The sequence below is a fragment of the Gymnogyps californianus genome, chromosome 10 (genome assembly GCF_018139145.2).
Source record: "Gymnogyps californianus isolate 813 chromosome 10, ASM1813914v2, whole genome shotgun sequence".
In the NCBI taxonomy this organism is placed as follows: domain Eukaryota; kingdom Metazoa; phylum Chordata; class Aves; order Accipitriformes; family Cathartidae; genus Gymnogyps; species Gymnogyps californianus.
The window spans coordinates 13599284-13614939 of record NC_059480.1 but is presented as its reverse complement, the minus strand read 5'-3'; the positions used below and the strand labels follow the sequence as shown (position 1 = coordinate 13614939).

At 39.5% G+C, this 15656-nt stretch overlaps 1 protein-coding gene across 2 annotated transcripts in view; it reads left to right on the top strand.

The window, feature by feature from the left end:
• Positions 1-15656, top strand: part of PLOD2 (procollagen-lysine,2-oxoglutarate 5-dioxygenase 2) — a 60161-nt gene that overhangs the window by 19151 nt on the left and 25354 nt on the right. For both annotated transcript variants that reach the window (XM_050902355.1, XM_050902356.1), the window contains exons 4-8: positions 6780-6943; positions 8118-8230; positions 10253-10316; positions 11104-11201; positions 13666-13767. In XM_050902355.1, coding sequence (XP_050758312.1) covers positions 6780-6943; positions 8118-8230; positions 10253-10316; positions 11104-11201; positions 13666-13767 — 541 coding nt within the window. The remainder of the gene's footprint in view (positions 1-6779; positions 6944-8117; positions 8231-10252; positions 10317-11103; positions 11202-13665; positions 13768-15656) is intronic.

The following is a 15656-nucleotide window of genomic DNA, read 5'->3' as shown; positions in this document are numbered from 1 at the left end:
GTCTGGGTAGGAATGCAAAAGTAGCTGCTGTGACATGCTGAAAGTTGCACGCTGCTTTTCCCCCTCGCTGTTTATTTGAGAGAGTTTACTTCCATTTTTGTCCATTCATAAAAATAGTAGATTGCTCTTGGAGCAATCATTACTTTTAAAACGGATTTACAGATGTAAGAGTTGTTCATAATTCTGTTGCCTCAAGGGGGTAAAAAAATGTTATTGGGAGCTGACAGGCTTTTAGGCAAGCATTTGCCCTCTCCCTCTTTAGCTGCAGTGAGAGCAGGACGTGGCTGCAGGCTGGGAGTGTGGAATGGGGGGGGAGCAAAAGCAGCTCCAGAAATAAAGTGGCCAGTAGGGACCAGAGCATGATCTTGTTCCATGAAGTAACAGTGATACGGAGGAAGCTGGAAAATGGGCCCCTGAGGAAAGCACTTAACAGGAGAACTACTTTTACATGTTAGAGAACTGAAACAAGAGGCTTGGTGCCAGATATACCCCAGGTGCCTGTGCTGTCTGTGCGGTGGAAGGATGGAGAGACAGTGCTGCTGCAGGTGCCAGATTATAGCTCATAGCACAGCTATGCTTGAGCATCCTCACTGGAGGCCAGATAGGTTTCTCTCTGTCACAGAGAAGAGGGAGCTCAAACATGTTCAAATCCCGCTTTTTCCATTGCTTCCCTCTGCTTCCCCCCCCCCCCCCCCCCCCTTCTTTTGCTCCTGTGACAAGAGCATGATCAGAGCACCTAAGAATCCAGCTCACAGCAGCCACCAAGCTCTTCCATGGTAGCATCAACCAGAGTGGGGTCACAGCTCTAAAAGAATTGCTGCAAGGAAGGTACGGGACCAAGTCTTGCATCAGGGACATGAAGCCCCAACTGCAGACAGGCGGCCTTGGGGAGGTAGCTGAGTGCAAGCTTGGAGAGGTTCATGCGTGGGTTCACGCTGCTGTTACTGAGTCATGGTGGAATGTCTGCTCCAGAATTTTCTTTCAGCTTTTAACCTGCTTTATTTATTTTAAAAAATTTGACAGCTGAAGAGTTTTAGGGACCCTTTTGCAAGGTAGAGGTTCAGCAGGATTTGTATAGCAGACATCATCATGAGAGAGAAAGTGGTCTGACAGTGGCAGTTACTGGAAAGTTCATTTGTTGTTTTGCGTAAGCTAAGAGTTTAAGAAAGTTGGAGTAGCCTATTAAACTGGTAGCAAATTTAAAGATGCTACTCAGTTTTCTGTTCTAATTTTACCTCTTGCGATAAGTAAAAGATAGAGCTAGAAAGCCAATGTCTAAATCATCTTAACCAATTTATGAACAAGCTTTATAGGGGAAACTTATTATGCTGAATATTTTCTTTGTACGCTTAATTGATAGTAAAAGTAACGTAGAGTTTGGAGGTACATGTTCAGTTTTTGCATTTTTTTCTTATTGACTTGATCAGTTTTGCATTTGGTAAGGGGAAAAAGTATCTTTCTAAAAGTAAATATATTGTTTGTTCATAGTGTTGTCCTACTGATCATGCAATAACTGAAACTTTTTAAGATTAATTTGGGACATGGTTTTGTTCTTTACTAAACGCTCAGATGAATCAAATGTTTCCCAAATGTTTGCTACTTACATTGAATTTCTTTGTTTTAAAATTTATTATCCTGGTTCATCACTATTTCCCCCCATATGGTAAAATATGCAAATTTGTTATCAGATTTGGGTATAGCTCAAATTCTTCTCCAACATAATTTATTCTCTCGAGGGGCAGGCTGTCTGCTGGCATGGATGAGAGAGTACAGAGGACCATGTGTGTTGAAGTGCAGATACCATAATCTTTCTTGCCATGAAAAATCATAGGATTTAAGGCCTCCCAAGTTCTTGAGTTCCATAATCCCAAGTACATACTGATTTAAAGCTGGTGGAACTGATTCCAGATAGGAGAAAAAAATAGTTTGCCGATTCCAGCATTATATTTTAATTCTAATGAGCTTTTTAATTTCGAGGAATCCTGGTTTGCAATTTAAACATTGATCAATGTAGCAGTAAGTTTGGAAAAGACAAATATAGTGAACTTCCTTTCTTTTTCAAGTGTTTTTCATTATATTCATTGTGAAGCATTTGGAATATTAATCATGGGGGCAGGGAAGGGAAATGTCTGGTTTACTTACTGTAACTAGGCAAATCATTTCTAGTCAACTGTTTACTTAAACTTAGCTTCTTGCCCTTTTTTTTTTTAGCAGTTTTTTATATGGCTCACAATTCTGGAAATAGTTTGAACTTCTGTGGACAGCTTGTGTCTAGGTGCAGATAGCAAAATGCTTTGCCTACAGATGAAACACTATTTAAATTAGGCTTGTTTTTGCAAGAGCTAACTACTGGTTTACTTTGGACCATTCCAGACTGAACTGGCTAATGGCCAGTGTAGACTGGATAAAATGGTTGACGCTGTGACTGTTCATCCAGAACTCCCACAGCCATCTATTTGTATCGTGGAAAACTTTTGAAGCCTCTCAGGTTTTTGGGACTTTTTTAAACATTTGTTGGAAAGTAAGGGATAATTACATTTTCTACATATCTTCAAGTGGTTAAGGTGTGATCCCGGTGGGGACAGAGTATAAATGACAAAATGGCTGTGTGGCTGAACAGTCCAGTTAAATAAGATGAGATACGGGACCTGAATTACTGGTTACTTGTAAGCCCTCTCTCGTTTGTATTTTGAGCTCTTAACCTGCAGCTCCAATAGTAACAAGTCCTTGTTGTTATAAAAGTTGTGGATGCAAAAATTGCATGTTCAATTCTAGAGGACCTGAGCCACCATTGCTGATTCCTCGGGTTGCTGGGAGCACTGAGTGTGTAGCAGCAAAGCATCCCGGCTGCAAAGGAGGAGGAGGGATGGGTGGATTCCAGACCCAAGCATCTGCCATCTGGGAGCTTCAGGAAATGGGATTGGAGTTGTGGAAACTTTCCGGTGTTGGTTTTTTCTTTTTTTTTTTCTTCTTGCTTTCTACTTAATTGGAAGGATTTATGAAGAATAAATAAAAGACTATCTGAGCTTTTCCATCTTGCCGACGCAGCCTGCTTTTTCCTGGATATACCCACACTTTTTCTTCCCTGTCAAAATTTGAAGCCCTGTTTAAAGTAAGTCATGTGCATCACTCATAATAACAGTATAAACTGTCAAGGATAGTCCTGGGACCTGTTTTGTGATGGTCTTTAGTGGTGTAGACCCAAGGCAAATCCTCCCTTACAGTAGGAGTTGAGTGCTGGATAGGCTGAACATAATCTGACATAGCAGGTAAGCAAGGCAAATGATGGATTTATAGGTTTTAGTTTGACTCTAGAAGTTTTCCTGTAGCCCGGAGAGAAAAGCAGGAGCCTCATAAAGCAGCTGATGGGGAGACTGGCAGCAAGGGGCAGAAGGCTGGTGGAGGTCCTGCTCGGGAGGAGGTGTGGTGGCAGTAAGTCACCTCTTGACAAAACAGCCAGCCATGAACGTTAGTGGAAAATGTAGGTCTGTGCTGGATTCATGCTCCTGCGTAATATCCATTAGTGTGTAAAGTTTACAGTAATTGGTAATGCAGTTTAGCAGCTCTGTACTGTGCTTTGTATTATAAACTGTACTGTATTAAGTAGCATGTCCTTTTCGCAAGCGGAGTCTGAGGCTAGCCCAGCATGTTGCTCAACTTTGGCTGTCTTTTACAGAGTGACAGTCCTTGGAAGCAATGTTCCAGGGGTGTTTGGTTCCTTCCTGCAGCTGTAAGTCATTGCAGCAGCAGCACTAACCTGATCAAAGAGGAGAAGCACAGCCTGCCATAAGCTATTAAGTTAAAGCCTCAGACAAATCTCTGTTTTTGTCTGTCTTTAACTTGTCTTCTGTTTCTTGCTTGTTCTTCAGGCTCATTCTGGCTTTGAATCAGGCTACGCCAATTGAATGGAAAAGGGAGGGCAGTGTATTCCTGTATATTTGGGCAGAAACAGGCAGTTTTTGCAAAACTGGGGAAGCTCCAAAATGTACAGTATTTTTTTCATACATTCTTCTGCCAAAGTTACAGAAAAACAAAACAGTGAGAGTTTTCAGAAACCCACTTACTTTATATAGACTACATAACACACTTCCTCTCCAGGGTTCATACTTTGCTCTGCAGTGGAAATCTTCTCTTTTGCATTTGTAAGTCAGCTGTTTTTCACTTCTCATAGGCCAATTGCATGAAACCCCCTTTGAAGAAAAGACGTTTTAAATAATTTCAGAACTGTAATAAAGAAGTACCAGAAGTCAGTAATGGTTGATCTGTTGGCACTATTGCTGGGTAATACATTGCAATGCAAAAAGTTGTGTGTACTGCAGGTGGGGGTACTGCTGTCCTTCTTAGCCCAGCTGAAAGACTTGGCAAGAACAAAATCTTGCTGTACTGTTCCTTTGCCCTATATCATGGCTAATGATTTTCAGTTACTAAGGGAGATGTGTGGAATAAAAATATACCTGCATTCAGATGAGGAAGCTGTGAGGCTGAGATGCTGCCATTAAATCCAAATATTCTGCTGCTTCAGCCAGAGACTAATCTATGACGTGATTCCAGTACGTATTGGGTTTGCGTGGCAAGGTTTTGGTAGCCGGGGGGGGGGGGGGGTGCACTACAGGGGTGGCTTCTGTGAGAAGCTGCTAGAAGCTTCCCCTATGTCCGATAAAGTCAATGCCAGCGGGTTCCAGGACGGACCCACCGCTGGCCAAGGCCGAGCCCATCAGCAACAGTGGTAGCGCCTCTGGGATAACAGATTTAAGAAAGGGAAAAGAAGTTACAGGGGAGTGGCAGTTGCAGCCAGAGAGAGCAGAGTGAGAATATGTGAGAGGAACAACTCTGCAGACCCCAAGGTCAGTGAAGAAGGAGCGGGAGGAGGTGCCCCAGGTGCTGGAGCAGAGAAATTCCCCTGCAGCCCGTGGGGAAGACCATGGTGAGGCAGGCTGTCCCCCTGCAGCCCATGGAGGTCCACGGTGGAGCAGATATCCACCTGCAGCCCATGGAGGACCCCATGCTGGAGCAGGTGGATGCCTGAAGGACGCTGTGACCCCATGGGAAGCCTGTGCTGGAGCAGGCTCCTGGCAGGACCTGCGGAACCGTGGCCCCGTGGAGAGAGGAGCCCAGGCTGGAGCAGGTTTGCTGGCAGGACTTGTGACCCCGCGGGGGACCCACGCTGGAGCAGTCTGTTCCTGAAGGACTGCACCCCATGGAAGGGACCCACGCTGGAGCAGTTCGTGAAGAACTGTAGCCCATGGGAAGGACTCACGTTGGGGAAGTTCGTGAAGGACTGTCTGCTGTGGAGGGACCCCACGCTGGCGCAGGGGAAGAGTGCGAGTCCTCCTCCCCCTGAGGAGGAAGGAGCGACAGAAACAGCGTGTGATGAACTGACCCAAACCCCCATTCCCCGTCCCCCTGCACCGCTCGGGGGGGCAGGAGGTAGAGAAAATAAGGAGTAAAGTTAAGCCCGGGAAGAAGGGAGGGGTGGGGGGAAGGTGTTTTAAGATTTGGTTTTATTTGTCATTATCCTGCTCTAATTTGACTAGCAATAAATTAAACTAATTTTTCCCCAAGTCAAGTCTGTTTTGCCTGTGACGGTAATTGGTGAGTGATCTCTCCCTGTCCTTATCTCGACCCACGAGCCTTTCGTTTTATTTTTCTCTCCCCGTGTCCAGCTGAGGAGGGGGAGTGATAGAGCGGCTTTGCTGGGCACTTGGCTTCCAGCCGGGGTCAACCCACCACACAGTATTACTGTGTCATGCTTTCATGCTGTGTAAAATGAACCTTGAAGTGGTTTGCACATTTATGCATAGATCTCAAGTACAAACAAAAGAACCTTATACTCTGAATAATTTAATCATTTATACGTGTTTTGAGGCTTTGGGTTGTTTTTTTTTTTTTTTTTCAGAGGCATTGATTGGTTCAACAACAGGAAACCACTAGGCTTGTGATACTACATTCTTACATGACCTTTGCCAAACCCGTGCAATGTTTCTTTCTGTTTTGGAGTAGTGTTGACCTTCGGCTGTGGGTAACTGCTGTTTTTAGAGATAAGCCCTCCACCTTTAGGTCTTTGTCCTCAATAGGAGTTGGGAGTCAAATCTGATGAATGCATAAAGGCAGGTGAAGTTTTTCATAAATAGATATTGTGAAGTTTAGAGCCTTCTGAAGTCTTCAGCATAGTAAAGAGGTTGAAGGAGAAATCTATATATTGTCAGGATGCAACACAGTTTAAGTTCATGGGCAACTAGACTTTATTGAGAAATATCTAAGTATATTCTTGATAAGACTTTCAGAAGAAAGTCAGTGCTGTTGTGTTTTGGAACAAGATCATCTAGAGTTTCCCAGTGAGTGTCACCTAAATCATCTTTCAGTCCTAACTCTTTCATCTGCTAAGTTTTGATTTTTTTTTTTTTGGTTGTTGTTCTTAAACACATAAACAGTTCTCTAAAGGGGAAAATGTATTTTTTACTCAACATACATGAAATGTGAAAATCAATTTCAGGTAGACAAAATCTGAAGGAGAAAGAATGTCCAAAATGTGGAAGGTTTAAAAAAAAAAAAAAAATAGAAGGGGAAACTGTATTGGATAAATAGTATTGATTGAAGTTTTTCTCCTAGAAAAGGTATAGGATTTTTACATGGTGGTAAAACATGATTTAATGAGTCATTTTTCAGAGTAAAAGGGCTGTCTGTACGATTTTAAAAATTTGAATAGTCCAACCACTTGTTTTGAACACAGAAGCATTAAAATTAAACTAATCTAATGGATATCTTTTCTTTATTTTCAGCTATGATGTTATCTTTGCGGGAGGCCCTGAAGAACTGCTAAAGAAGTTTCAGGAAACTAATCATAAAGTGGTGTTTGCAGCAGATGGAATAATTTGGCCAGATAAAAGGCTAGCTGACAAGTATCCTGTCGTCCGGAGTGGAAAACGATTCCTGAACTCAGGAGGCAAGTGTGATTCTTGAACACATTAAACTCCTGGACTTGAACATGACTCACTTCTGTTATCTGTTTTATGTGTTTGCATGTAGAACTGTTCCTGAATTCCCCAAATATAAAATTGAGAACTGGATTTGCTGTCTCACTCTTCCCCTCTCCATCCCCACTTGAATAGCTCCTCTTCTGTGCTCAAGAATAGTTTTCATTCAAACTTACATAGTATTTATTGGCAATAACTTGTAAAAAGCAGGTAAGTAAAGTAACAGCGTAGCAAGCCAATGTGCCCTGCAAGGAAATGCTGTGCAGGGATTGCCACCGATTGAATCTACTTCAGAAACAATTGGGTGTACAAGCCCAGTCAAAGCAGTATATGCTATTTATAGGCACAGTTTAGCTGGGTCACAGAATTCCCGACTTGGCTACCTTGTTCTTGGGGATCTCTGCATACAGTGTAGATGTGCTGGTAGCTCTGCCTGGCCCGTCAGCATGGCTTAGGCAGTTCATTCCAAGAGAAGTGCGAGTTACTCCTGTTAATCTCAATGATGTGTTAATTCTGGAATCCTCCTTTAAATGCCAGCTTTGGTAATAATTTTGCAGTTGATTAATACATACACTGATAATGTTTAACTGCTACAGAGCCCAGTATGTCACTTCTAGGTACATGGTGCTGGGCAGCGTGCAGATCTGGGAGCGTCCCTGTTCCTTTCCCTCCCTTCTTTACCTCACCTATCTGCCCTATCTTTTTTTTTGTTTTGGCTTAAACATAATGTATATTGGTTTTAAGTTGAATTCTCTTTGGAGTTCTGGCAGTATTAGATTCAGGCTTCTCAACCAGCAAGAAGTGATTGATGAAAATGAAACTTTTTCCACTGATGGGCATCTTGGGAACAGTAGTAGTCTAATCTCATGCTTTGGAGTTCTCAGGACCATCCTAAACGGATTTCTGTTTCCTATTTTTTCCCTTAAAATAGCGTTAGTATAAAAATAACCCTTAATTATGAACTCTTTAAAACAGAACTGGTACATATCACAGGAAGAAAACTGGATTTTGAGCCAAGTTGTATGAATTTCATACTTTTCCTCTGCTGGCACCAAACAGTCAGAGTGAAGTCCCTGACTGGTGGACAGCATTGGCAGAGTAGTGCTTTTTATGGAAATAACTTACGTGTGTGTGATATTGCAGGATTTATTGGTTATGCTCCATATATAAATCGTATTGTGCAGCAATGGAATCTGCAGGATAATGATGATGACCAGCTGTTTTACACCAAAATCTATGTTGACCCGTTGGCAAGGGTAGGTAGTGACTGGCTTTCTCATTTCTTTCTGCTTGAAATAACATGCTGCTCCTCATAAAGCATGAGGGGATAAAAATAAAAGGAATGCTGTCTCTTTATTCCTGAGTGCCATGTTGACAGTTGTGTTTGTTCTCTGGAGGTTCCTATTGTCGGAGTGATGAACAGGCTTCCAAAGGGTCATGACTTGATATATTATTTCAGGCTGTCTGCAGATCCAGGCAGGTTGTGCTTCGTTGTTAGAAATAATAGCTCTGAGGTATATGATTGGACACATTCATCTCAATGAGGGTCCCATGTACTTGGCAGTTTGACGGCCAGAGAATGTGGCATTTTTCCAGGGTGTCACTGAACTACTTGCTGATCCAGTGTTTTATATTTTGGCTTGCTGCCACTTCAGATCCTGCTTGCAGCTGCCTCTGACTCTTCAGCTTTTTGTGCAGATAAGTTCAATAAAGCTGCATCATAAATTTTTGGTGAAGACCTCTCCCTGCCCTAGCTTAACAAAGTTCTCTGCTGAGTAGCAGCATTAAAGCATGATAGATGTCAGAGGCATGGCCCTGATGCTGGAAAAAGGGGGGCTAAGGAAAGTTAACAATGTATTGATGCAAAACGACTTTTAGAAGCTGATATTGCAGAATTTTGAGGTTGATTTTGAGCATTTGTATGCTTAAGGCAGATGTGAAGTTTGAAATACATGTATGTTTTCCCATTAAGTTATGCCTCAAACATCAGGCATGTTTAGATACAGGTACAGAAATAGAATAGAATAGAATATTTCAGTTGAAAGGGACCTACAATGATCACTAGTCCAACTGCCTGACCGATACGGGGCTGACCAAAAGTTAAAGCATGTTATTAAGGGCATTGTCCAAATGTCTCTTCAACACTGACAGGCATGGAGCATTGACCACCTCTCTAGGAAGCCTATTCCAGGGTTTGACTACCCTCTTGGTAAAGAAATGCTTCCTAATGTCCAGCCTAAACCTCCCCTGGTGCAGCTTTGAGCCATTCCCATGGATACCAGGGAGAAGAGATCAGCACCTCCCTCTCCACTTCCCCTCCTCAAGAAGCTGTAGAGAGCAATGAGGTCGCCTCTCAGCCTCCTTTTTTCCAAACTAGACAAGCCCAAAGTCCTTAGCCGCTCCTCATAGGACATTCCTTCCAGCCCTTAATGTTTGAATTGATTTTATGCAAGTTAAGTCAGATGCTAGATATGCAATTGAAAGGACAGGGTGTAGAGACATTAAAGCTGACTCTGCACCAAAGTCAGAAGTAATATAATTAGCTGTCTAAACAGATTGTCTTCTAGACAAAAAATGTGTACCTCTGCACAGTGCACTACTGCACTGTGATTCAAAACGCCTCCATGGCGCTTAGCTTGGGATACTGTACTATACATTAGCACTAATTCTCTGTATGGTAGTGTCCAATGCTGTGGAATAAGTAACAAAATCTTGGAAGACCAAAACAGTATGTTATCTGTATAAGGGTTTTTAAGTGTGTTTTAAAGGCTATATACTTTGATCAACATGTTAAAACTTCAAAACACAGTACTTTAAATAAGAATCTAGGTAGGATTAATAATACAATATTAGGAATGTGTTTTAAAACCACTGGTGTTTTCTGTTGTGATATGATACTTAAATTTGGCTTTTGTATTTTTGAGATTTTGAAACACAGTATGTTTTGTTGCTTGGCCAAGACTTCTTAATTTTTTTTATAAGCCAAAGAAAATTTGTGTCTTATCTTAAACTGCCAAACTGTAGTTTCTTTGGAGAGTTGTGACCTTTATCCTTCAAGTTTAGATAAAGTTTTTGCATATATAAAACTGATTGCTATACAGCTGCACAACTCAGGAATATAGAAAAACTTAACAATATAAAATTAACAATTATATCTAAGAGCTGAATACATAGAGTAGTTTTGCCTGATTACTTGCTGCACTGCAGTATAACTGCAACATTACCGTAAAAACATTGGCTTTTAGAATACCTCAACATCTTTGGTACTTTTATTTCAGGAACGCATTAACATTACTTTGGACCACAAATGTACAATTTTCCAGACCCTAAATGGAGCTGTTGGTAAGTGTATGATTTGCGCTTTGTTTGTTTTATTAACTGTTATTAACACTTTCTTTGCTTAACCATGAATGTCATTCCCTAAACATATGCTTGTTTTAAAGAAATATTTGGATGGGTAAACCTGATTACCGGATTAGTTACAGGTCTTTTGGGTTTAATATTAATTGATTTCTCCCATTGATAAAATATTTGATTTAAAATAGAAAAAATAGTTTTCAGTAAATGAAGTTAGCAATAAACTCAGAGTTAAGAACGATTTTTCCATCTGCCTTTCACAAACTTAATTACAGGAGTAAGATTGTTAATTAAAATTGCATTTTAGATATTATTAAGTAAATGGCTATATGTAATGAAATGAAATGTGGAATATTGTAGAATTTCCTTTATTTCAACTGTCATGAATTTAAATTGAAAAATGGCATCTGTGCAAACTTCCTTTCTTACCTTTAAGCTCCCATTATGGAACAACTTTTTATAGTCCGATCATATCTGAAATAACTATAATTTCTCTATAAGTAGCATTTGCACAAAATTAGTTTTATTTTTAAAGTAGATTTTATTCAAATACTGAAGGCTGCTGATGGCGAAGTTTGATGTAACCTTATTTAGCATAAAGAGCTTAAAATTCAAGATCTAGTTAAAAAAATGAACAAAAGCTTCCAAATAAGTAACACTGACAATGATAGCAACAGCAAGGTATATTGTATCAGCAAGAACTTAAAGAACTCTGAAATTTTAGCTTTTATTTATAAACTGTTATTACTGTACGATCTTTGTTGATTTGCAGATGAAGTCCTTTTGAAATTTGAAGAAGGAAAAGTAAGAGCAAGGAATTCAGTGTATGACACATTACCAATCACTGTTCATGGAAATGGTCCAACTAAAGTGAGTGACAGTTGGTTTTTATTTTTGTGCAAAGACGGCAATTTTAGTAGAGGCAAAAACAATGGTGGAAGAGTCTGAAACAGTCATAGCACATCACCACTGCTTATTTCCAATTAATATTAATAAGAATTGCAAGGATAAAAACCCCATTCTAATAGCTTCCTTCATCATGTTATTCTGCTGTCACTGTAACTTGATATCGCTGCTGAAACAACTCATTCTGCTCCCAAATTCATTGTAGCATGGGATATTAGAAGAGAGTAAGCTTATGTTAATTTGTTCACTATCACAAAACAGTTCTTGAAGCTAGTGAAGAATGTCTGGTTATTAAATGGTAATCAGAAGAATAGGTTTTGGGGGGAGAAAAATCTAACTGAGAGTCACAGGCTGGGGTACAGAACAGTAACACAGCTAATCCTACTGCAGACCTTGGTATGTGTTTGTATACACACATATAAAAAAATATATCGTATATAGGCAATATATTGTATGTGTGTAAGTGTGTGTATATATACACACACGCATGACTGGCTTTTGTTGTTGCATCTTCAGTGTCATCAATCACTGCCTGCACTGTACCCATGGCTCATGAGCTTTGGGCTCATGGTAGAGCACTGTCTGCCCTGTGAAATAGCTGTTTTGGCGGATTCTGTCCATGTGTAAGGACTCAGTGGTCCAGAGGACCTGGCACAGTTTCTCTGGGAAAAATGGCTAAGTTTTGGTCATATGGCAGTTGCATTTTTTTTGTTATATGGCAAAGAAGTGTAAAGGTGTATCGTTTCTAATAGCCTCTGTTGGCTGAAGGATTGGGCATGGCTACTGAGTTCTTCTGAATACATGTTCCTTACTGTAGCTCCTTATTTTCAGAAAAATGCCTCCCAGGAGAATGAAATAAAGTTTGAAACTCATTCATATCCCAATAACTGCTGCTTCTTAGTTTTTGCACTGTATTTCATCTTTGGAATTAGTGAATATAATGATGCTGTTATTTGTTTGGTTTATAACTACTCAGTAGTGGTGAAATACGTGACCAATTTCTTCCGTGTTGCTACAGTTATTTTTGCCTCAATTAAATCCTCAAGTTATCTATCATCACTGGCTTTGCTGATACTTTGCCAATGAAAAGAAAGGTACTGTATTTGACAGTTGGGCAAGCAGTTTATGTTGGAACTCCTTATACTAATCCACGAGTTACACTACATTAAACAAAACTCAATCTCTGCATGTAGTGATGTAGTTTTAAAAACAAAGAGGAAACAAAGGGCAATAGTATAATAGGATTGGAAAAAGTTTTCACTAGTTAGTAAATAAACTACCATGAAAGTAATTCCCAGAATTAACTCCAAATAGTAAAAGTTTTTTGTTTATAAGAACCTTCTGGTTTGTATTTAATCTCCTTAATTTGCAGATTAGTGAATAGCATCAGAGACACTTCTTTGAAATGGATACCAAATTATCCTGACATGTAATATTCTTTTTTTTCCCTCAAGTGCAATGGCTTTTTTGTGAAATATTCATTTTTGTAGACTTTATTGTACATCTCTGAAATTAAGTTCAAGCAATTCTATTTATAATCTGTCTAGAATGATTTTCAATATGCATAAACAAACACCCAAAATATGAGAAAATGCAATTGAGTATTGGACTGGAGTGTGTTTTCTATGCAAAATAGTATTCTATCCTTTCAGTTTTTTATGAGGGCAGTAGAACAGGAATAAATAGCAGCCTTCCCTCAGGCAGACTTTCACTGGCATAAGAGATCCCTTAACCATTGCAGATGGCACTAGAAAAGAGTGAAGTTCTGCACAAACGTCCCGTGGAATTCAGGAGGACAGAGCATCCCAGGCAGCCCATTAACAGAAAAAGTACATATTTTGTTCAGTGCCAATTCAGAATGTGTTAAGAAGCTAGATGCTGCTTTAAAATGTATCCCCCTGGCTGGCTTCTGGATCTTGGCATAGCTTGTCAAAAATACGTTGTCTGGGCGTCGGTCTTCTACATTTTCTATGTGTTTTTCATATGGTCACTATTTGTGTTTTGTGTAAAGTGTTGATGAATCTCAGATTTAGGAAAAGAATTAAACTATAAGTTTGTGGGTTTTTTTTTTTTTTTTTTCCTTGAAATCATGCCTAGAAGCTTTTGAGAGCTGAATGATCTATAGTCTGTGTCTTGGAAGCCATACAAGCATTTAGTTGGTGGTAGTTGTACTTGCAACAGATTTTTGGTTTAACTGAAGCAGTAAATGTAGATGCTAGGAGAATATAATCTCTGTTTTGTAAATAAAAAGAAGAAAAAAAAGCTTTTACCAGCTATTTTTGTATGTTTGTTTTTCTTAAATTAAAAAAAGACAGTCAACTGCCTTTAGCTATAAGAGATTCAGTGAGTAAGCCTGAATTCTTTAGAAGGTACAAATCGCCATTTGCACGCACCTTTCATTTATCTGAATTGTTCATTTATTTACCAGATTCACTTGAATTATTTGGGAAACTATATTCCTAATGCTTGGACACGGGAGACTGGCTGCAGTATTTGTGATTTAGACTTACTAGACCTGTCAACAGTAACGGTAAGAATATTTTTCACTAGAACAAAACCCTTTTGAATGCAGTTGATAGGAGTATAGTGATTTCTGAGGCAAAGTGGCTTCAGTATGCAATATTATGTTTTGTAGACACCTCAGGACGTTTTTTCTGGTATATGAAACTGTAAAGATGGAATTTTAATTTACTGGAAATATCAATACTTTTAGAAATGTTTTTAGGCATGCATTTTAATATAGGGTTTTCCCAATATTACTGAAGATGATCCCATCCCCAAAAGCCCTCCAGATCCTTACCTCTGTTCACTGAGGGTGAATGAATCATTTTTGAATAATGCAAGATTCAGGTGAATAATTAGAATTTTTGAGGAGGTAGAAAAACTCTTTAGATGTTTCAGATTTTTAACAGCAGACCTACAAAAACTTGATATGCATCAGTTTAGCAAATTCTGTTACAAATAGAGGTTAATAGTTAACTGTAACATGGTTACAGTTACTATTTTCTGAGAGATACAGAGAAATAGTCAAAACTGCTTTACCTTGTAAAGGATGATACAGATATCTGTATTGTATATGCAAATGTGTTTCTGTAGAATAAATCTGATGTAATTGAGATTGGATATCAGTTCAGTCTTCAGAATTCTTACAGGACAAACATACAGGTATACATGGCGTGTGTGTGTATCCAATTATTTGGGAACTTACTTTGGCTCTTTGGCTCCAAGCATGACGTCTTTAGTGTCTTTATGAATATTTCAGCTTGTACTCAGTATTTTAGGCAGAGTAAATACTAAGATCTACTATGTGGAAATGTAAGGCTTGTACTTAAAAGAACATTCTGATTTTTCTTAACAGGCTGTTTCCAACAGCTGTTTCATTTCTGTTCTGTATTGAAGATTTGAATGAGAACAGGTCTTAGAAGGTCATGTTGAAGATAGCATGAAAGTAGTAGTGGCTCGTTGTCTTTGTAACGAAAGGACAAAGTGAAAGAATTTCTGGACAATAAGTAGCTTATGGACTGGAATATAAATCAAAAAAGTTATTGCTGGAATTGTAATAACTTTCAGATTCGTTTTATATCTTTTTCTAATTCTAATTTTGCTTTGAAGATACAACATTCGAATGGTGTTCTACTGAAACAGTGTTTGCACTCCCAACATAAAGTTTACCTAAGGAAAAGAAGTTGTCTAAGTTTTTCCTAATGGTGTTGGTAATTAAAACATGGTTGGGGAGCAGTTAAATCTTAAAGCCAGTAATGGGGAGTAACTTGCAATGATTTACTTGGATAGCTTCCTATAGTTTATGTACATCTACTTGGAATGTGTCTTCCTTACTGTAATTTATTCTTTGGGCTTCATACCTCACTCTGCCAGCAGAAATAACGAGACTTTTCCTTGGCCTCGGTGGAAGTGTTTACTTCAGGCATTTCTAAGTACAAGCGATATTTCATTTTCTGAACGTGCTTTCTGTTCAGGCCTGGCTGGTTGCTACTTAACAAGGAGTCTTCAGTGAAAAGAGCAATACCAGCTCTGTGCCTCTAATCATTCTTCCCATATTGTTTTATTTAACTTTCTGCATTGATACACTCATATCTTCTGAGGATTTTGCTTGTTCTTCTCATAAGCAAGTAGAGAATCAGATTTGTTGATACCAACTATGTTTTGTCCTTTGAGTTTCTTTAGATGAATTCTGGCATGAATGGCTCCTTGACTCGATGAGCTTAGGTGTTGCAGATTCAATGTTTTGGGCTGGGCTTACCTACAGACTTTGACTTTAGCAGTACAAAACAGATAAGCTCCACTGTAGAACAAGGAGCTGAAATAATACTGCTTTCCATCACAGGCATAGGGATATCCTTCCTTCTGTGAAGGTCAGGGGTAGGTACGTGCAAGGCAGAGATGGGTGGAAGCATTGCC